The sequence below is a fragment of the Phocoena phocoena genome, chromosome 4, assembly GCF_963924675.1.
Source record: "Phocoena phocoena chromosome 4, mPhoPho1.1, whole genome shotgun sequence".
Taxonomy (NCBI): domain Eukaryota; kingdom Metazoa; phylum Chordata; class Mammalia; order Artiodactyla; family Phocoenidae; genus Phocoena; species Phocoena phocoena.
Genome location: NC_089222.1, coordinates 52,127,033 through 52,150,469, shown reverse-complemented (window position 1 = coordinate 52,150,469; position 23,437 = coordinate 52,127,033). Strand labels below are relative to the sequence as shown.

General features: G+C 35.8%; 1 protein-coding gene and 1 non-coding gene across 5 annotated transcripts in view; both read right to left on the bottom strand.

The window, feature by feature from the left end:
* The window catches only part of ECT2 (epithelial cell transforming 2), a 63,911-nt gene extending 40,753 nt beyond the window's left edge, over window positions 1-23,158 (bottom strand). Inside the window, exons 1-14 of one of the 4 annotated variants that reach the window (XM_065876799.1) lie at window positions 23,085-23,158; window positions 19,335-19,486; window positions 18,849-18,928; window positions 18,645-18,737; window positions 16,914-17,096; window positions 15,334-15,423; window positions 14,375-14,482; window positions 13,342-13,415; window positions 12,506-12,636; window positions 12,250-12,365; window positions 12,087-12,149; window positions 10,560-10,782; window positions 6,063-6,199; window positions 1,119-1,238 (exon numbers count right to left, since the gene is read on the bottom strand). In XM_065876799.1, coding sequence (XP_065732871.1) covers window positions 1,119-1,238; window positions 6,063-6,199; window positions 10,560-10,782; window positions 12,087-12,149; window positions 12,250-12,365; window positions 12,506-12,636; window positions 13,342-13,415; window positions 14,375-14,482; window positions 15,334-15,423; window positions 16,914-17,096; window positions 18,645-18,737; window positions 18,849-18,928; window positions 19,335-19,464 — 1,548 coding nt within the window. In that variant the 5' untranslated portion in view covers window positions 19,465-19,486; window positions 23,085-23,158. Of the gene's footprint in view, window positions 1-1,118; window positions 1,239-6,062; window positions 6,200-10,559; window positions 10,783-12,086; window positions 12,150-12,249; window positions 12,366-12,505; window positions 12,637-13,341; window positions 13,416-14,374; window positions 14,483-15,333; window positions 15,424-16,913; window positions 17,097-18,644; window positions 18,738-18,848; window positions 18,929-19,334; window positions 19,487-23,084 lie in introns of those variants that run through there. The other 3 variants (XM_065876800.1, XM_065876802.1, XM_065876801.1) reach the window with 3 other exon arrangements.
* On the bottom strand, window positions 351-491 carry LOC136122993 (U4 spliceosomal RNA). Its single transcript, XR_010655877.1, has one exon. It is a non-coding gene; the product is annotated as a U4 spliceosomal RNA (small nuclear RNA).
* Window positions 23,159-23,437: the final 279 nt, after the last annotated feature.

Genomic DNA, 23,437 nt, shown 5'->3' with positions numbered 1-23,437 from the left:
CGTTGCGGAGCACAGGCTCCGGACGTGCAGGCTCAGTGGCCATGGCTCACGGGCCCAGCTGCTCTGCGGCATGCGGGATCCTCCCGGACCAGGGCACAAACCCGTGTACCCTGCATCGGCAGGCGGACTCTCAACCACTGCGCCACCAGGGAAGCCCGATTCTATAGCTTTTTAAGAAAAGACAGACTCTCCTTCAAAATTACTTGTAAATCTAGAAATAAGTGAAATATGGTCAAGAATATTGATAAAATATACAATACAAGCATTTGATAAATTGCATTTTTATTAACTTATAAGTCTTTTATATTTTTGTCCACAACGTGCAGTAAAATCAAAAGTAAGTTAATGTATTTGTTTGAAAACATTCTGTAATTCAGATAGGTCTTTTTATTGTAATATAGAATAAACATTTAGGGAAAAGTTTTCAATTAGCAATAATAGCACGCCTCAGATAAACCTCATTGGGTATGATACTGCCACTGCACAAAGCTGGAAGAGACATTAATATGGGTTGTTTTGAGAGGAAAACTGATAAATTTTGCTCAGGCATCACATAGGTAAACTAAGAGGAAATAATGCTAAACTACTTTTAAGGGTTCAGCTAAACCTGCCCCAAAATTACTTTACTATGAGAGATTGATACCTGGAATTCATTGCCCTTCATCAAAGGAAAATCATTAAAAAGAGGAGAGCATTGTCTTACACGGTTTTGGCATTTATCTGACCATACAGATAGAGAGAAATGAAAGAAATGATCTCGAGTCCCTTCCAACTTCACAGTTTTTCAAATAAACCAAAGCAAAACAAAAACATACAACTTAAGATGAACAACAGCAGGAAAATAAGAAAAAATAGTACTAGCAAACACATGTCTCTATAGAAAAGACTTCATAAGGTCTAAATTCCTTATTTTAAAATTAATCAAAATCAAAACACAGGCAAACAGCAAATATTAATAAGGCACTGGAGCAAAGGGACAAATGATTCAAAGGAATAAATGAGGGATTAAGCAATTTTAAATACAAAACTTATTTAGCTAGTCAGAAGCACCTGAAAAATCGTACTAAATATACACAATGAAAAAAGAATTACTACCACACTAACACATACAAATTTACCTTTATCTTAGTGTGCACATCAAAGATATCTGGAATACTACCAAAAATAGTCTTAATCTCTTCTGGTGCAAGGATAGGCCCACCTCGTTGTCCTTCCTCTTCCAAAGGCACTTGAAATAGCTAAAAGGTAAAAAAGATTAGTTTAGGTCGATTGTGGAAAAAGAAAAAAAAATTAAAAATCTAACATACAGACAGTGATAAAGGAGAGCTATGATGTTAATGGAAAAGAAAAAAAAAGTTGAAAAAAAAATACTTCTCCCTAAATTTGAGACCTTTTCTCATAACATTTTCTAGTCTGTTTTATCCTATTTATTTATTCATCTCTGTGTGTATATACAATCTTGTAATAAAATGTTACATTAGGGCTTCCCTGGTGGCGCAGTGGTTGAGAATCTGCCTGCCAATGCAGGGGACACGGGTTCGAACCCTGCTCTGGGAAGATCCCACATGCCATGGAGCAACTAGGCCAGTGCGCCACAATTACTGAGCCTCTGAGTGTCTGGAGCCTGTGCTCCGCAACAAGAGAGGCCGCGATAGTGAGAGGCCCGCGCACCGCGATAAAGAGTGGCCCCTGCTTGCCGCAACTAGAGAAAGCCCTCGCACAGAAACGAAGACCCAACACAGCCAAAAATAAATAAATAAATAAATTTTAAAAAATAAAATAAAATGTTACATTAGAATCTAATAAAATTTATCACAGTTCTATAAATCATTAAAATTGTTAGTAGAATTCACAGTAATTTCTACTTTTTTATTCAAGTAAGTAAGGAACAAAGCAATAAGCAGTCATACACTTAATGTAAGTACTAAATGTTTTTAAATGATAGCAAAAAAACTTGGTTTAGGGGGAAAAGACTGGATGTGAAGCTAGAAGACCTGTTTATAACCATGTTGATCTAAGGTGGAGCTGAGGCGGTGATGCTAGCACAGGGGAGTGGCTGCAAATATAGATCATCATTAGCAGAGAGGTGTGACTGCACAGAGACCATAATAAATCAATTGCTTGCAGACTCATATCAAAACCCTGTCAGAAGTGGCAAGTGAAAACAAGCTCAGGAAAAAAAAAAAAAAACAAGCTCAGGGTTCCCACTAATTCTGCATTATGGTGAGTTGTATAATTTTTTCATTATATATTACAATGTAATAATAATAGAAATAAAGTGCACAATAATGTAATGCCCTTGAATCATCCCGAAACCATCCCCCGCACCCCCACCATACGTGGAATAATTGTCTTCCAGAAAACCGGCCCCTGGTGCCAAAAAGGTTGGGGACTACTGTATTATATGATTCCATTTTATGACATTTTCAAAAACCACAGAATTATAAAAATGGGGAATAGATCAGTGGTTACCAGGAGGTGGAAGGAGAAAAGGGTGTGACATAAAGGAATAGTACCAGGAGTTTTTTGGGGGATGGAAATATTCTGTATCCTGATTGTAGCGGTGGTTAAACAAATTTTCACATGTGTTAAAATTCATGGAAATGTACATCAAAGAAAGAGTCAATTTTACTATATAATTAATAAAATTTGACTTAAATTTTAAAATGTTCATTGACTATTCAAAGTAAAAATAATAATGTATTATTGTGTTCTTAACATATGTGGAAGTAAAATGAATGACAACAGCACAAAGGGCAGGAGGGGATTGAAGGAAGGGGGAAGAAAGTACATTCTAAATAGTAAGAAACTTCATTAAGATTATGAATTGTTCCTATTTTTAAGAACGACTACAATTCTACAACAGTTTATCCCCCCTTAAAAAAATATGTGTGTGTGTGTGTGTATATATATATATATATATATATATATATATATATATATATATATTCAGGCTTTCCATTTCTGTAAGTATGGTGAAAGCTACCTGCTGAAAACAAAATACTGAAGAAAAACCTCTTTCTAAATACAGCAATAAGCTGACAAGAAAGTGAGGTACCTTCGGAGGCCAAAATCTAAGTGAAAGTAGAAGTTGAGTACTAAATCACCTTTTGCCCCAAAGACATTTGCCTAAACTGATGAAAGTTAAGCTTCACCTATAAAAGCCTCAGTGGGAACAGGAGACCAACACAAAACCTGGTTTCCAACATACTAACAACTTCCAGTAAAATTAAGTGTGTTTAACCAATGATCCAGAAATTCCAGGTTTTTGCCCAGAATATGTCCTCAAGGAGCCATGAATAAGAATATTCACAGCAGCACTACTAGTAATAGTAAAAACAAACAGCAACGAAACACTAAAACAAATTTCAATGTCAGCAACGAAACACTAAAACAAATCTCAATGTCTATTAAAAATAAAAGTTAAAGTTGAAATATTCATACAGGAAAATGAATTACTACTACATGCAGTGACACAGATGTGTTTCAAGAACATTTCTATCAAGTGAAAAAAGCAATTCACTAAAAAATATACACTGTTACATTTGATGTTCTACACATATGTGATAGATCTATAAGGAAAATGATAAGCACAAAATTCCAGATTACAGTTATCGCTGAGAGAGGGGAAAGAAATGGAATTGGGAAAAAACACAATAGAGGATGCAAAGATATCTGTAACCATTTATAAGCATTCCTTTATCTAGTCAACATTTAATTAAAATTCCTAAACAAAAATATTAAGACACCAAAATACATCAAGATTCATTAAAACTTCTCAGTATTCTTAAGACACAACACCTTAAAACAGTTCTACTGTGTTTGTTTTAATCCCTCATATAAAATTAGTTAGCCAAAAAACTATTGATTCTACCTTTCCAATATTTCTCAAATCTATCCTCTTTTCATTCTCACTGATACTATCCTAAGAAGTTCAGGTTCTCAAAATCTCTAACCAAGACTGCCAAAATAACCTCCAAGTAGATCTCCTTGCCTCCACAATTTCCCCTTCTTCAATACCTCCTTCAAAGTGAACCAAGTTCCCTTCTAAAATACAAGTCAAGTGATATCATCCCCCCTCCCATCAAAAATTCTTCTATAATTACACGTGACACACTGTACAAAGGCCGTCTCCAGTCTGGCATAAGCAGTCTTAACTCTCACTGTATCCATACTCCAACCCCTATCCCAGTCCACTTAACCCACCCTCAACTCTAATCCCCCTAGACTACTCTGTAATACTTTGAAAGATACGTATCTTCAGTTTGTACTGTTGGAATAATCTCAAATACACTTCCTACCATACTCTTTGCATGCACCAATCATAATTATGCTTTAAAACTCACTTCAATTTGTATCTTCTTTATGATACTTTTCCCAGTGTTCAACCATTGAAAATTCCAGACCAAACCTTCCCTAAGCTGGAAGAGGAGCAAAATTCTCACCATACAATCTCCAAATACCTTAACTAAACCTCCCTCATGAAGTTCATAACCTTCCACTTGGTATTATAATAGGTGTGTATGTTTTAACTCCTCTCCCAGTCTAAGTTCCTTTAAAACAGGAACCTCTTTAACACTTGTCACAAAACTTTATATTAATAGGTACCTAAGTATTATTTGGAATACATCAAGCTTCTGGATAGTCACTTAATTTGGGAGCTAAGTTAAAATTAAGCTATTCCAAATCCAAACTAAAAAAAAAAAAAGACACATTAGTCCTAAAAAAAAAAAGCTTAAAAAGAACACTATCATGAATTTAGACCACAATCTTTTAAATAAACTTAGGTGAGTTTATACTAAGCACAGTGGTATGAAAGTCTGTCTACAGTGTAATAATTACAAGTGCTTTTGAAAAAGAAGTTTTAGTGAATTTAATTGATATGCAGGTTAAAATTCTGAAACTCCAGTGCCTTTACCACAGCCTGAAAGGATTTACATTTCTAGGTAATAAATGCTACCAAAGTACACGAACAGTATATGCCAAGGGGATTTTCTGCTACTCAACCACATTTTGGCTGACTATAAAAACTTCAACAAGAAACTCATCTAGGATGATTTCCCTTGAGGAAGAAGAGCAGAGCTGACTTAAAACAAGTGAAGTTTAATATAGCAGAGGGCCTCATAAAACCCTGACTACTGCTCAACAAATTAACTGTGAAGAATAATCTCTCTGTGAATACCAAGAAAGAAGTCTTTTCATTTCTTATTCATGCATTTTATCAATGGTACAAGCAACTAAAGGCCATTATATTGGACCTTAATGAGATATATTAAGATTTCAAATAGAGATCAGTTAAAAATTAAACCCAAATCAGAAACTCCCTATTATTTTTCTATTCAAAGTCAAGCTTGGTGGTATCGACCTTATTTTCCTGACAAATTATTTCCTTCATTACCACAAAGTTATTCCTTCTTTCTACAGATTCCAAAATAATGTCCTATTATTGTGTCTTTCAGAACCTTGAATTTTGATTTATTCCTTAATATCTTCTTCAATCTCAACCTACAAGGATTCATTAGAATTGTTTTTCTTCAGAAATAACTTCATAGTACATTTTAATATTAGTAAGCAATGAGTCAACATTTGACTACTGCGTAATTTAAGAAAACTCGACACAGTAAAGGATTACTAAAAAAAGTGACTGACAACCATATTGTTATGCTTCATTGCTAACTGCTTTTCCATATATATACAGTACTAAATAAAGCAGTGACTCTAGAATACACATTATCAGAAAAAGCTACCACTTCCAAATATAAATGCAGTATCTTGACATGGAAGCTGCTAAATTCTAAATTAAACTCAGTCCCCTCTAAGATTGTCTATTGAGGATCCTCCTCTCTTTAAAGTCACTATTAAAAAAAGATGCTATTTCTGCATGAATAAAACACTACTCTTACAGTTATGCCATTTCCCTAAGAGCAGTTTTTGTCATACATTTTCATTTTTAATATCTGTTCAAATTCTATGCTTATATAATTTTCTTATAAAAAATAATACTACTTATGATTTTTTTACTTATAAACACTGGAACAGAGAACATTTTTCCAAACTCTTACCTGAATAATTGTGGCCAATATATTTACGTAATTACTTTCAGTCTGATAGAGCTCTCTTGCAACTTGCCACCTGGCTGACTGCTTTGAAGGAACTGGAGTAGAATTTTTAGATGACTTAGTACAAGACTTTGGTGTTTCTGAAAGGTAAAAAGGAGGAAAGATTTAAAATGGAAGTCAGATGTAAGTACCAAACACTACAAATTTAATAGAAAAAAAGGGAAAGATATCTACTCTTATAAATATACCACCATACACATTTTCATTAAAGTAGAATTTCCTCCTAGAATAAGTCCAGAAAAAAATAATGGTCATGTACTCTTCAAAAATATCGGTCATTAAAAACAAAGATTGATTAAAAAAAAGAACTGTTCCAGATAAGAAGAGACTAGAGAAAGACAACACAACAACCTGTGATCATGGATTGGATCCTAAGCCAGAAAAAACTTTTTTCTTTTGCTTAAAAGCACATTAGGACATTAGTGGAATAACTGGTAAAATTTGAAGGTCTATAGAGTAGATCATAGTATTAAATGTTAATTTCCTAATTATAATACTTATACTGTACTTATGTAAGAAATGTTCCTGTATTTTGGGAAATACATAATTAAGTATTTAGAGGTAGAGGCACATCATATCTCCAACTTACTCTCAAAACAGCACAGATATAAAAAATACACGTGTATGTAAAAAAAGAGAGAGAGAGAGAATGAATGAATGTATACTAAAGCAAATATGGCAGAATATTTCCATTTAGGAAATCTGAGAGTACAGGAATCTTTACAGCAATATATAAAGATATTTAAGTTAAAAAAGAAGGAAAAGGTTGTTACGATTACACCGTCAAAATAACGGAAAACTTTTCATATATATATGGAGAAAGACTCCCTTAAAAAAAAAAAACAAAAAAAAAACCCCAACAACATTAACTAAATTCTCTGTTAAAGTATCTTAACATAAGATATTCAGTCTAACCCAAATTGGAGGGAGGATGCATTAGTATATTTTATATGTATCTCAAGAAAAAATTTTTAATGAAATTTCATGAAAGCTTAAAATACATTTTCTTGAGGGCTTCCCTGGTGGCGCAGTGGTTGAGAGTCCGCCTGCCTATGCAGGGGACACAGGTTCGTGCCCTGGTCTGGGAAGATCCCACATGCCGCGGAGCGGCTGAGCCCGTGGGTCATGGTCTCTGAGCCTGCGCGTCCAGAGCCTGTGCTCTGCAACGGGAGAGGCCACAACAGTGAGAGGCCCGCATATCGCCAAAAAAAAAAAAAAATACATTTTCTTACTATCAATATGGTTAGAATACTTAAACATTATATACAGAATCTCCTAATAGCAAGTTTCTCAATAGGAAAAGGAATGTATAACACATAATAGAATGACATGAAAGAAGACAGTATATAGTCCCAGCATATCAAATTTACTCAATGATAAATAATCTTAAGCATTAAACAATCATGCATACTGTGGAGTTCTGAATGTTTAAAAAAAACAAAAAAACAGACTTCAAAGAATTTCCCACTTGCCATATATTATTTTGGGCTACACTCACCAGACCCAGGAGCCTCTGCCATTATGGTATACTTTAGGGGGAAAAAAACTGACATACACTGATCTGATTTAATTATTGTGTCTAAGCAGTGATCTACAAACTGGGTATTCTATTATTCAGAATACCTAATATATAACAGTTGTCATATATGTTTTCTTTAGTGGTTCATTTTCTTCTATCCTCTCAACTTCATATTCAAGCTTCAGTCCTTTATGTTCATCTCTTACCATCTCATGCCCATTAGGTCCACCATGATCACAGAACCAGTAAATTCTTAGATCTACATATCTAATCATAATCCCCCACCCAAGCACCTGGTTCAGCTCTTCCAAATGCCTACTGGACATTTCTACCTCAATTTAACCTGGATTTTCTCTCAAACTACACTCTTTCCTCCAAAATATAAACTTTCTATTTTTGCTAAGGAAGAATTTCTTCCATTTAATACTTTGCCATCTTCTCCTCTTCCTCCCCATCACTCCATTCTATCAATATTTCCCCAGTGCTTCTCACTTTTCTTTCCAAACATCATCAACTCTGGTTTAGGGCCTTATTACCTTGTGGCCCAAGTCTCTAGAGATTACTTCATGGTCAGGCTATCTCTAAACTGCCTTACTTCTAATCATGCTTCAGAATAATCCATTACAAATTACTTACTCAATGAATCACTCTGCTGCTCAAGTTTCTAAAGTTCCTTGCTGATGACAATATACAGATCAGACATGCCAGTCTGATCTCAAAGTTCTCTAATATTAGGCCCCAATCAACCTTTTTCTAATTTGACTCTTACTCCTCCATCCTCAATCAAACTGACCTATTCACTTTTCCCTAAAAACTCACTTTGTACGCTGTTACCTGTATTCTTGCTCCTCTTATAATCTCAAATCCACCTCAGTTTTCTGCGCCTACCTTAAATTGACTTTCAATTCCTTCCATGAATATTTAGTGAGTACCTACTCTATACTAGGCACTGGGAATAAAGCAGAGAAGCTAGACAAGGTTCTTGTTCTCTTCCAGCTTACATTCTGGTGAAGCAAGTAAAACAGAGCAGTAAACAAACAATTTCTAACAGTGATAACTACTACTGAAGGCAACAACCAGGTAACGGGTTGGTAGGAAGGAGTAGTGGGACAGAGACTTAACTTTAAAGAGAACCCCGATAAGATTTAAGACAGGGAGAGCAAATATAAAGTTCCTGAGGTATGGTTGTAGTAGAAAAATCTGAAGAATAATGAAGATATTATGACTGACACCCAGAGAGGATTAGTGGAGGACAAAAGCACATGAGGTTAGAAGTAGGTGAAGAAAGATTACATAGGAACCTGAAAGCTACGGTAATACAAAGCCATTGAATGACTTCATGCAGAGGAGCGGCATGAACTAATTTATACGTTTTTAGAGACTGGTTAGTCTGCATGTAGAAAGGCAAAAATGAGTACAGGGAGACCACCTTGGGGACCACTGCAATTGTCTTAAGAGAGACCATTTTTACAGAAAAGGTTGATAAAGGAAGCGTAACAAAGGAACAGAGTTGGAGTGGCAGAGAGAATCAAGAGTTCTAATTTGATTATGTTAAGTTTAGGATGTGTATTAGACATGAACAAGGAGGTGTCAAGTATATTGTTGGACAGGGAAAACCGCAAATTTGGGAGTCAACAGCACATAGAAAAGCCATGGAATTAAATGAGATAATTTAGGAAGAATTCAATGGAGAAGAAATGACTCAGGAATAATATTCCACATTTAGAGTTAGAGAGAGAAGTTAGGTCAAGGAGAATGTGAAACAAGTGATATGCAAAAGCCAAAATTAAAAAATGTGTCCAGGAAGGAGAAGCTGCTAACGTGTTGAATGCTGCTGATCACACAAAAACTGTCAGCACCCCCAGCAAGAGCAATTGGAATGAATGAAATTCAATTGGAATGAATTGAAAGGAAAATAAAAAGCAAGGAAATGAGACAATGGATCAAGGTGATTCCTTCAAGAGTACCTATATGAAAGGGAAGAGGGAAATGGGACAGTAAGTGGAAAGTATTACAGAGTCCAGGGAAGGTTTTGATTGTTTCATAAATTAGAAAACACAACAAATTTGTGTGCAGACTAAAAAAAACAGAGGGGAAAAACTGAAGATCAAGAGAGAAGAGCTAATTATAGGTGGCTTCCTGTATCAGCTGAGAACAAAGTAAATTCACCTTCCTCTGACTTCACTGTACCTATTTTCTCTATAATCTATGTGACATCTTCTATGATTCCTGTGTGTTAAGAACCTGCTCTTTGAACAGTTCTATCACTTTCTAGCTGTGTGACTCCAGACAAGTTTTACTTCTCTAACCTCAATCTAGTCATCTGTAAAACAGGGACAATAAAACCTATCTTATAAATATACAAAACACATAAACAGTTAGTATATAGCAAGCAACTATTAAATGTAAGCATTTTCATGTGCCTTTTCTCCTCAGACAGAACAAAGGTCATTAAAAACAGAGCCTTTCTGGGACCTCCCTGGTGGCTCAGTAGTTAAGAATCCGCCTGCCAATGCAGGGGAGACAGGTTCGAGCCCTGGTCCAGGAAGATCCCACATGCCGCAGAGCAACTAAGCCTGTGCGCCACAACTACTGACCCTGCGCTCTACAGCCCAAGAGCCACAACTACTGAGCCCACGTGCCACAAGTACTGAAGCCCGCGTGCCTAGAGCCTGTGCTCCGCAACAAGAGAAGCCACCGCAAGGAGAAGCCCGCACACCGAAACGAAGAGTAGCCCCCGCTCGCCACAACTAAAGAAAGCCCGCGTGCAGCAACGAAGACCCAATGCAGCCAAAAATAAATTAATTAATGTAAAACAAAGAGCCTTTCATATTCACTGTAGTAGGGATTTATCTATCTATATTCTAATAATTATTCTATTCCACTAAATTTAAACATCAATTTTTTAAAATGTGAATTACCTCCGTAGTTAATGCTAGATTCTGGTGTGTTGGAGATATCTAGGAGTGACCCTATAGAAAGGGAATGTTCAGCTGACGGGCGCTTACGGGGAGGGAAAGGTGACATGTCTGTCTCTCTTGAAAGCTGAGCAAGTGTCTCTTTTAAACGACGTCTTTTGCGATTGCTGTTTGGGGTATTTAGAGAAAGCAGTGATACTGATTTCTTGAGCTCAGGTGTATTAGCCTGCAATCAAAAGCACAAAAGCTCAATTTTACTTCAGTCGTTCTTTACTGAGACAGGAACAAAAGAAAAATATATTTACGAGTCTGACAAAATCGGGGTTTTGCACAAGAACTGTACATCTATATACTCTTCCATGTAATTCAGAAGCTTCATGAAACATAATAATCAAAGGAGCATTGTAATTATCTAACCCTTAACACCTAATGCTTTTTCTCCATAGCACTATTACTATTACATATTCATCTGTAAGCTTCTTTATTGTCTACTCCCCATTAGGCCATAAACTCCAGGAAGACAAAGACCATTCATATTTCATTCACCATATCTCTGGCATTTAGCACAATGCTTGGACATAGTGCTCTCCAATATTTGTCGAATACCACTTGATTTCAGGAGTTCTCTTCTGAAATCTAAGGCATATTTTTTAAACTTTATGTCAGGAACCTTACATTGAGAATAAGAGTCCAAAGAGAACACAACAGAGTACATATTTAGATTTTATAGAAACACAATAAATCCACACCTTCGCTTTCAAATATTCCATTCAAAATTATTAAATCTCGAACTGAAGTAAATTTTCCTTAAAGCCTGCTTCTATACCTTTATGTCACATTTTGGTGAATGATACTACTTTTCACCAAGATCCAGCATCAAGGCTGGATTTTTCCTTGCCTATATTCCTTCTACTACAGTCATTTTTAAAATGCCATCTCTCCCCTTAATATTCTTCAGTGGTTCCAATACTTACAGGACAAATCCAAACCCTTTAACATATTAAAAACTTGATTCTGCCTATCTAGTCAGCTTTATCTGTTGGCCTTCCTTCCCACACTCTTTTCCAAAGCCATACTAAACTACTTGCTATTTTAATGTACTTTCAAGTTTTCATTCCCTCTCCCACCTGCTATCTAACATGAATGTCCTTACCAGGTTAGCCTAGGAAGCTGGCTCATATTTATTTGTTCTTTCAATCGCGCCTGAGTCTCTCAGAGTGAAGCTAGTTAGAATACATACATTACTCAATTATAGCACATTTCTGCACGTCTCTCTTTCCTATAAGGTTCTAAGTTTTTGAAGATAGGGATGCATTACTGTTCATGATGGTATTACCAAGAGTTTGCACAGAACGAAAATCTACATAGACTATTACTCAATATCCAACTGTTGAATTATTCTGAAACCCCTAAATATGACAAAAAAGATGACCTGTGTGCTAATTATACTATGCTCTTTTGGGATAAAAAAGTGTCATCTTTATACAATCAAATTCACAGAATAAATGACAAAAGGGACAAAAAGCATACCTTTTCATATAAATACATAGTTTCTCCAGCTCGGGCATCCATCTGAATGCTTCCCCAGAACCACTAGGGGAAAGAACATTTTAATTAAGAATTTATCTCATCAGATAAGCTATCAATATTACCAATGTTTTTTAAAAACCAATCTCATTCTAGAATTACTTGCCTCTTGCTTGACAACATAAAGTTTCTTTGAAGGTTCAAATGGAAGTTCTTTTACTATATTTTCTTCAACGATAAGGTGAGTGCATCTTTCATCTCCAACAGGTAAATAGTTTCCTCCTAAAGAGGAAAGCATACAAGCATACATAAGCCCAACTATTTAGCCCCAGGCCCAAATTTTTAAAGAGGCATATTCACCTCCTGATCAGCAGGAGTAAGGAATAAAATACATATAACTTCTAAATTATGCTAAATTCTACCTTGCATTTCAGTCATTTCTTCCATATTGGTTTTCTCTTCATCTGAAAATCCCAGGAAACTTAAAATGCAATCTTGAAATGGAGGAACTTTAAATTCATTTCTAAATTCATCAAACGATGCACAGAAATCCCTAAAAACAAAACACACTCTTCTAAAACCAGCTTAACTGAAATTCAATAAGTTAGGCAGATTAATTTATAAATCTACAGTAATTCTCAAGGTTTTAGCATAACCTGTTTACTGAAAATATTTTACATTTGGTCCTGAAATGTTCATAAAAACCTCAGTTAAAAAAAAATTGACGTGTCCTCAGTCATCCCAGAAGTAACATCTCACAAAGTTTAATCACAGGTAATCTTTACAAGATGCAAATCTCTGCTCTGTACATGAAATTTTATATGCATTCCAGGAGTTCTATAGTTTCATAAAATCTTAATAATGAAGTACAATAGCAAGGAATTATGTGATTGTAAAGCTTAACAAGGTTACGAAATGCAATCACCACTTAAAATGTAACCAGACAAACAGAAAATAAGAAAAAATATGGCACAACCCGAACATCCAGATGCATTAAGCTATTACCTGATAATTTTAGAATGTTCTTAATGGTTATTAAATTATTTCACAAAGTGAAGTTCAAAGATATCATAGATGTCTTGCCATTTTCAATTTTTTATAAACAAAACTTTGCTCCTCCTAGACTTTATTCCCTAAGCTTCACAAAGACTGAATTAATTTTTTATATACTAATCTATGAATTTGGGCATGTGGGTTTATCTTCATGACACAACGTGACTGATTCACATAATTAACTACTGAATTTCTAAACACTTACTGTTCATTCCGCCTTTCCCAAGCTTTATATATCCATTCTGGTTTCATAATTGGAGTACCCAGGCTCACAGCTATCTAAAAACATAAACATGTTTATCATTAATTATATGGTGAATTTTTATCTTGAATAACTGCATTCATGCAAGTTATAAGCAATTATATACATACATTTTGCCAGTCTTAGATCATTGTTCATCTGCTTTGTAACAAAATATAAAGAAAAATTAACAGAAAAAACTATCTTTCCATCATACAATTTAGGTTAAAATAACTTTGAAACAAGTTCCATGATGTCCAAACTGTTTCACTGTATTTTAGATAAAGACATCTGTGAAGTTAATTAAGTTCATCTTTATTACATTTCTATTTCTCTTTGTGTTTACCTCCTTGGAAGTACTAACCCCCAAGACAGCAGTAAGAGTGAGAGAAAATTTCTGATTAAGTCACTAAAACCTTAGATATGAATTGTAAATATACCTCCCAGGAATTCAACAATACTCTAAAATTACCATTTGCTACATAAATACACTGATGGAGGGTGGGAACAAAGTGATAAACTCTTCCTAACATATTCAAGTGCAATCTTAAACTAAGACTTTAATCCCAATGAAAGTATTTTCTCCCATTCTTTTATAATTTTCACAAGTTAAATCTTGGAAACATTTTATAAGAACAAAGTTCTGCTCTTAGATAAGAGAGAAATATCTGCCCTCATGACCTTCTGACTTCCTTATTCACCACTGCTCATAGTAATCTTTGCTAATATTATTCATCTGCCTAAACTGTTGTCCACCTACCAACCTCCACAATCCCCAGCATCTTTTAAGACCTAACTCAAGTTCCACTGCCTCCTTCAAACCTCAGGGGCCACACTCCTATGATTTAAAATTTTTACTAAATGTTCATATAGCAAAAATTGAATTTCTGATCCTCAATAAATTATGGGGGAAATAGACAGGATAAGAGCACTACTGTTAAATCCATCCTCAAACAGTGCTATATTGAAATATACAAAAATACCGAAGTTTACATACCCTGAATTTTTCTCCTTGTGTACAATTTGCCACCAAATGTGTAACTTTTGAATTAAAGTCTTTTCGAATAACTCCACCCATGTGATGAACCAATGTCACCAATCTGACCTCAAAAGAAAATGTAAACATTGACTTTATCATTAATTTGAACAAAATTTTAAACTATGTTTATAATTCATTTAGCATTTACTGAATACTTTCTATTTATAAGGTACATATGTGAATTTTTATAAAGATAAATTTTATGTCAAAAAAATTAAAGGTTCATTTGCCTTATTGGCACAGGCAAAATTATACAGAGATAAGCTAGTAAAGATGATCACACAAAACTAAGTTAATTAACAACTGGCTTTCACACAAGTAAGAAAGTAAATATATTACTTTTTGGAGGGGGGTGAAGTAGAAAAGAATAGCATTATTGCTTTGCCAAGCAAAGGGGGACATATCGGGCTCATGCCTGGAAAAACTGTGTGTTCCAGTACATTATTTTTTTAAAACCAGGTTGCCGTCACACCAAGATTCTTCCCACAAAATTAGAGTAATACCCCATTAGCTCCAACATAAAAAATTTTACGGATCAAAGAAAGAAGTTTCTATGAATTCTCTAGAGCAATGAGAATGCTTTAAGGCTGGACCTGCATAACAAAAAATCACAATGCGTAAACAAAAACTTCAAATAATGTGGCTCATGTGATACTTAACAAAAAGACAGTTTAAACAGATTAGATAGTCATGAAATTTTTCTAATTCACATACCAGCTATCCTAGATGAAATATCTGTTTCTTTACAAGGCTCTTCAGAGTATTTCTTCACAAAGTTTAAGACCTAGTATATTCATAGTAATTTCTCCTTCAATATTTTAAAAATAAAACCATGATATAACTACCAAAAAAAAGCTAATTTAAATTTATTTTGCTAGAAAAAATATTCTTTGAATAGAATGTTTTAAAATACTTACTAGTTCTTCTTTCTTCCTGAATCCAGTAAAACATAGTACTAGATTCATCATGCTTGTACAATAGAGTGGGCGACATGAAAATGGCAAAGGCTGAAGGATACAACAATTTTAAATCTGTGAGCTTCTTTACAGTAAAAATAGAACACATCTTTCTCAAGCTAAACGTATTTCCCTCTCTTGCCAATTAACTTTCCCAATCCAAAGATATACTTCCACCTTTCAATATGCAACAAATAGCAAAAACCCAGTTTCACAATAAAAATTTCCCATGATTCCCATATTGTATTTGATACATATCATCTAGACACACTTTACTACTGGCAAATAAAACATAAATATTCATACCCAAACCTTTATTTCCAAAATGTACTTTGACACAGATGAAGTATTGTAAGGAAAGATTTCCATACGTTACTGTAAATGCTTGAAATTAAAGTTAAAAGAGGTCAAAAATAGTTTCTAATAAATACTAATAATACATACACTTGAACCAAATATGATTCCAATTTTTGGGCTAAAAAATGGAGATAATAAATAATTTAACAAATGGTTTTATCTATCTGTCTATACATGAAAGAGAATGGATAAAAATATATATTTAATTTCCACTATTATACAGGAATGTTCTTTTCCATAATTGTGGCCTTTAAAAAGTTTGTGTGGTTTCTGAAAGCAACACTTCTGAATCAAAACAGAGAATTAACGATTATCATGTGCTCATTACTAGTATCTATAACAAAAGAAGCACAAAGACCCAAGCAATTTAAAGTTAAGGCAAGCTTAAGAATGCCAAAACAGAGCAATAAAAACCAAAGAATAGGTATTAACTCTACTACAACTCTTACACTGAAATGCTATTTAAAAACAAAAAGCTAAAGTAGGACTTCCCTGGTGGTGCAGTGGTTAAGAATCTGCCTGCCAATGCAGGGGACATGGGTTCAAGCCCTGGTCTGGGAAGAGCCCACATGCCGCAGAGCAACTAAGCCCGTGCGCCACAACTACTGAGCCTGCGCTCTAGAGCCAGCGAGCCACAACTATTGAGCCTACGTGCCACAACTACTGAAGCCCACACGCCTAGAGCCTGTGCTCCACAACAAGAGGAGCCACCACAATGAGAAGCCCGCGCGCCGCAACGAAGAGTAGCCCCCTCTCGCCACAAATAGAGAAAGCCTGCACGCAGCAACGAAGACCCAACACAGTCATAAATGAATGAATGAATGAATAAATAAATAAATAAATAAATAGCTAAAGTAATTTCCCTAATTTTAAATCATGCAGAAACTGATAAAAATGGAATTGTGGTACCAGTTCTGTGCGAAGGAAAATTAAAGTTTATGTACATATACACATCTTTAGAACTCAAGTTTAAGCAAACTACTACTTCCCAAGATACTGCAGGTATTGAGACTAAATATATGTAAATAATATTGTTTAGAATTAAAGGACTATATTAGATTAGCCACTACTATTCCTATCCTAAATATTCACATTCTCAACAATTAATGACATTTTTCTGCATAAAAATTCTTTAATAAAAATTTAACCTTGAGAAGTTATAATACGCATATATTCTTTCTTACCTCTCCTTTTTGTGCACAGTTTAATACAACTGGTGGTCCAATAACTCTACAGTCAGTCTTATATAACTCATTAAAGACAGAATCCTGGAAGTCCATGACTATGAATACATTTTCAAATTCTGGAGAATCCAAACTTTTAAATTCTTCAACTGATTCCATCTTCACAAATGGCACTTTAATTTCCTTGATTTTTTTCACGGAGTTATTAGAAATAAAATATTATAAAATTAATTCATGTGTCTCTCTAAATAAGACCTAAAAATCAATTCAATATCAACATTTTTATTTTTATATTTGCAGAAGTTTAAAATCATACAATAAGCATTATACTTAATAGTGAACAGTCATATTTCTTTACTTATGTTTTTATATAAACGTATCTCCATCCATATTAAGATGTTAAATTTTGAAGATTATTATAAAGGCATAAGTTTCTGACATGACTTGGTAGTCATTATAAAGCATCTAGTATGCATACAAAATAAAGATGATGAATTTTTTAAGTACACGTATTTATAGTAAGATGCATTATAAAGATACCCACTACTGCTCTTTATTCTGATCAAGAAAATGACGCCACGCATATAGTTCTTCCTGCACAAACTGTTTTCAGAAAAATAGAAAAAATACTATGACATGCAACATCTACAAAAAGGATGGAGTTAACTTAATGATTTCAGTATATACAAGGGAAGTAAGAGAAATATATGAAATATGTAGGCAGTTGCAGCATGGCAAACACAGGATATAAAAAGGCAAGTGAGTGTTTAACACTTTATACTATAGATCTATGAAAAAGAATGAAGATTTTTTGGTATCTATATGCCTCCCGTTTTTAAAGAACAGAACCATTTAAAAGAAAATTCAAATGGGTCAGTAAATTATTTGGGATTTATTTGCTAGGCTGATGTGTAGGGCTGAATTGTGTATATCCAAAACTCATGCTGAAGTCTATAGGGATACCTTAGAATGTGACTATCTGGAGATATGGCCTTTGAACATGTAATTAAGGTTAAATGAAGTCACAAGGGTGGATCCTAGTCAGATTGGATTAGTGGTGGATTGGTGTCCTTATAAGAGGGGGAAATTTGGACACACTAAAGAGCAGAGATGTGCATGTACAGAAGGCTGTGTGAAGATATATGAAGGTGGCAGCCATCTACAAACCAAGGAGAGAGGCCTCAAGAGAAATCAAACCTGCTGACACCTTGATCTTGGACTTTTAGTCTCCAGGAAAGTGAGAAAATAAATTTCTGTTGTTTAAGTTGCCCAGTCTGTGGTATTTTGACATGGAGGCCCTCACAATCTAGTATAACTGGTATAGAGAGTTAGATATATTTCACATGCTGACGTAAATTCCCTGATGACTGTCAATTATTGTGATTTGTAATTCTGGAAATAAAGCAAGAATTTAGAATAAATATAAAATTATTGAGAAAAAAGAAGCTAAAGAGTTTAAAGTGTCATCTTCATAAATACATAAATGGAATGTCATTTAAATCTAACAATGCCAAATTACTTTATAAGGATTTCATTATTTATGAAACATTATATTTTTGGGTTTCAGAAACACCCAAATTTTAAAATAAATGTAATAGTTTCTAGTAATCTAGCTTCAGAGTGTTCAGAGTATAACTTGTGCCTAATTTAGGTCCAATCACCATAAGTGGACTCTACAAATACAATCAAAGGAAGTGCAGCATGCCACATGCAATGAAATGCTTGACCTACCATATTAACAATACTTTTTATTAATTTTTCATCCGATTTTCCAGGACAACTTTCTTTTATCTTTATAACAGGGACTTCCATTATTTTAATAGTCTGTGGAAAAGAGACTTAAGTGTGAGGTTAAGAAAACTATAAATTTATTTATACACAGATGGAAGAAAATATTTTAAAAAACCCAAAAATCTAAAAACTAAATTCCCATACCTTTAAGGCTTTTATAAGTTCTTCTTGTTTTCCAGCTTCTTGAACCAATATTATTCTTGTTTCAATCTGAGGCATTTCTTCTATTAAAATTAAAAATGTTTAAGTAAAACATTTTTATTCACTAACATCAAAATCAACAGCACATGCAACTTTACGAAAGATCCATTTATACAGTGAAAAAGGAAGAAGTGGCTCTTCTCCTGACCAGTCATAACTGACTATATTCTAGCTAACAATGTTGCAGCTAGACTGCCCTCACATACGGGAAAAGCAATATCCAACAAGATGCTTTCACCTTCAAATTTGGGAAGCATTTATCCAAACAATAATAAAAAATCTAGTGTAAAGAGTTTCTGTTAACAAATTTTTACTGAATACCTGTAGCCTAGCTTAACAGTATTACAGTTAAATCATAAGAAAGTTACTAGTCAGTAAGTTTAGGATTAAAATAGTGATTTGATATTTTAAAGCAAATAACATCTTTACCTTCAACATATGAACTAGATCCAATAAATAAGTTTTCCTTAGAAGTTTCAGTAACTTTAGAATCAAAAATGGAAGAGTCTGCCAAGCTTGTACTCCCAGTAGTGGATGTTAATGCACTATTTTCCGCCATTATTTGTACTTTTCTGCAATGGCTGAAAAAAACAAAATTTGAATAAAATTACATGAAACAAACAATTACTGGGCAAAAACAAGCATTATACCTAGAACTTATAAAAAGTATCACTACCCTTTTTTTTTTTTAATACTGAACCAAACAAAGTCACTCAACTTCTCTGAGCCTCAGTTTGCTCTTCTGTAAAGTAAAGATACTAATAACTGACTCACAGGGATACAGTAAAAATAACAATGTACCAAAAGTACTCAGATATTACCTGACAGTCAAAAAGTACTCACAAAGGTACTCATAAATACTATGCTACCTCTCCACTCCATACCTTTGCCCTCAACCAAACTATTTCTCTTCCTGTATTCATTTATAATACCATCATCCCCCAAATAATCCCAGTCAAAAACACGATCCAGCCATACTCTTTCATCTGCCTCATTCGCCCTGCCCCAAAGCATCTCTGTATCTCTGGGACCCAGCCCCCCTTTCTATGGCCAATGCCATAGTGGCCACTTGGTCAAATACAACAGTTCCAAACAACTTTATCACCAGTTTCTTCAGAGGTCACTTTCCACATGGTTTTCAGGGTATGCTCCTAAAAACAAATGTGACCATATTATTTCGCTACTTAGAACTTCCATGAGCACTGCTCCCTATCCAATCAAGTTCAAATTCACCATCCACTTTACACTTTAGTCCTAGCCTACCTATTTAGCCTCATCTCCTGTATTTCCCCCAGTCCACGTCGACTGTATGCTCCAGCCACAAAGCATTTCCCAGCATTTTTCAAATACAGATCATAATTTACTCCACACCTACTTGTATTTAATAGTGCTCAATTATCCACCTATCATGTCTTTCAACCCCTGACCCACCACTCTTGACTTATCCTCTGTAGATTCCTCCAAACCTCTCATGTATAACTGGACTGCTCCCTTACTTGTATTTTTATATTACTTTACAAATGTCTAAAAGATTTCACGAGACAATTAACACATGTCAATAAGACTCTGGACTATGAAAGAAAATCTTTGTTTTTAAATTTCCAGGACTTAAAGAGTTGAAAAGTTAAGCAAGCAGGGAATAAAGAAAAAGTTGAATAGATCTTCATCAATTTAAATTGGGGTTTTTACATAAGTTTATTATCTTGAAGTAAATTTCCAGAATATTGGGCAAATATAAAGAGGAAGCCCAATCTTATCTGGAGGTCTATGCCTGATCTCTTTCCTACTTTTTCAGAATAATAAAATATACAAATAACTTCCACCAGATTTTTAGCAAAGTAATAGTTTCAGGTATCATTAGCAGCATTTCGGCACGGTGATGTCAAATAGTGTGAATATGTACAGACTAATAACAACAGATCTAAGCACAATTATTAGGTGCACACTTCAAAGACAAGCAACTCAGCTTCCTGTCTCAGCTCTGCACTTAGTAGGTTAAGCCTCAGCTTCCACATCAGGAAAAGAAATAATAGCACAACTCAAATCCAATTGTGATTAAAAACTGAATAGATGATGTCTCTAAATGAGTGATGATTATTCATTCTCATATATACTCACAATGTGGACATTTCTCACTGTCTTACCAAACATCCACGGCAATCATTATTCTAAGGCTCTCCAAAGAAGTGCTCCAATAGTTGTTAATAAGAGCCTTTACTTAGAATCAATGATAAATTCTATCCAGCACTTATCTTTTTGTTAAGTCTCACACTTAAATGTTTCCAGTGAAAAAGAAAGGCTCTATCTAAACAGGCTTTCATTTAAAGTCCCCTTAAAAGAATGTTAAAAAGAAAAACCGGGGCTTCCCTGGTGGCGCAGTGGTTGAGAGTCTGCCTGCTAATGCAGGGGACACGGGGTTCAGGCCCTGGTCTGGGAGGATCCTGCGTGCCGCGGAGCGACTGGGCCCATGAGCCACAACTACTGAGCCTGCGCGTCTGGAGCCTGTGCTCCGCAAGGGGAGAGACCGCGAGTGAGAGGCCCGCGCACCGCGATGAGGAGTGGCCCCCGCTTGCCAAAACTAGAGAAAGCCCTCACGCAGAAACGAAGACCCAACACAGCAAAAATAAATTAATTAATATCCTTCTTAAAAAAAAAATAAAGAAAAACCAAGAGATGAATTAACCTGCCTTAAGGAATGTAGGAGGAGGGAGACTTTAATAAATCAAAAACACCATGAGTTTACATTTTTCACCTATGCCTCTCTGTTTAAAGACCATCAAAACAGGTAGGTGACTGGGACTTCCCTGGTGGTCCAGGGGCTAAGACTCTGCGCTCCCAATGCAGGGGGCCCAGGTTCGATCCCTGGTCAGGGAACTAGATCCCATATGTTGCAGCTAAGAGTTCGCATGCCGCAACTAAAGATCCCACGTGACCCCTAAAGATCCCACATGACCCCAACGAAGATCCTGCGCAACGAATATCCTGCATGCCACAACTAAGATCCCACGCAGCCAAAAAAAAAAAGGTAGGTGATTAAAAATTAAAATTGACTGATGACACTGTATGTGATCAATTTACTGCCAAAACAGTTTTAAAATTTAGAAAAAAGCTGCATGCTAAACTCATCACATATCAACAGTCTGATTACAAACTGAAATACACTGATCACTTTTTCACATTCATGTATTCTGTAAGTTTTTTATAACAAACACAAAAGGATCAGTGTTCATAAATCCATACAGATTACTTCTCATCTGAGAACATACTCAAGGAGCTTCTAACTAAATACAACTCATGCCTTTTTTCATCACAAAGATAAAATTTGTCATTTAAACAAGTTTTCTTTTACTTATTTTTTTAGGCAATCATCTTTCAGGGTGGAGGAGCTAAACGCCTTCCTGGGTATGTTGGTGGTGTTATAATAACATTGCTAACATTACATAACACTGTGACTAACAATATTTATTTAACGCTTAATATGCGGCATTATTCTAAACCTTTAGACATTGTTCTAAACTTTTTACTTGTATTCATTTAATCTTTGCAACAATCCTAAGAGGCAGGTACTATTATCATATTCCTCTTACAGGTAAAGAAACCTAGAGCGGAGAGATTAATTCCCCCCAGGTCAGAGTGTTGTTAGTGGCAAAACAAGGGTTCAAATCCGGTCTGATTCCAGAGGCTGCGCTTTTAACCATTAAGCCATACCCGTCTGTACGCGGGGTGGGGCGCTGGAACGAGCTGGCGTTTTATCTTAAATACTAAAAACTAAAGAGAAGACGCCAAGAAGAATCCAAGGGTGAAACCACTAAGTAATCTGAGATAAGCCCCCAAAGGGCGCAGCTGCCGGCCCCCAGAGCCGCAGAGCCCACTGCGGTTTGCCAAGACCCCTTTCCCGACAACTCCCCACTTTGCCCAGAAACTCTTTCGGAAGAAATATTCAACCAGGTGAGCGGTGACGACGCACAGCAGCCAGGTGGACCTCGGGCTCCCACTCCGCATCCCGGCCCCGATGTTGGGAACGCGGCGGTGTGGTTCCCAGAGCCGGGAAGCCAAGGCTGGGAGCTCCGGAATTCGCGGTCACCGGGGCGGGGCCGTGGGACACAAGCAGAGCGGCCCACTGCTCCAGGGACGCCGGCCCTCTCCCACCTCCGCCACCCGCACCCACAGAGCCCTCACCACTCTCAAAAGACGCCCTGGAAGTTCCACCTTTTCAAGAACCGACCCTCCTCACTTTTACCGCCATTCCTCGCCGCCGGCGGCCGCAGCCAATTCAAAAAGTGACCCGCAGAGGGGCGGTGATTGGCCGCCGCTCCCCGCCCACCTCCCCGCAGGTGCCAACCGATTGGTTGTGCGTGTGTTTCAAATAAACCCAACGGCTCCGACGTCAGAACGTCCCGAATTTGTAGAGAAGTGCCCGGATGTTACCAGGAGGTGGTAGTAATGGCTCCTGGGCTTCTGTGGGAGTAGCAGGTGTGTCTGTGACTACCGCTTGTTTACTCAGTAAACATCCCGTTTCCTAAGGAAAGTTT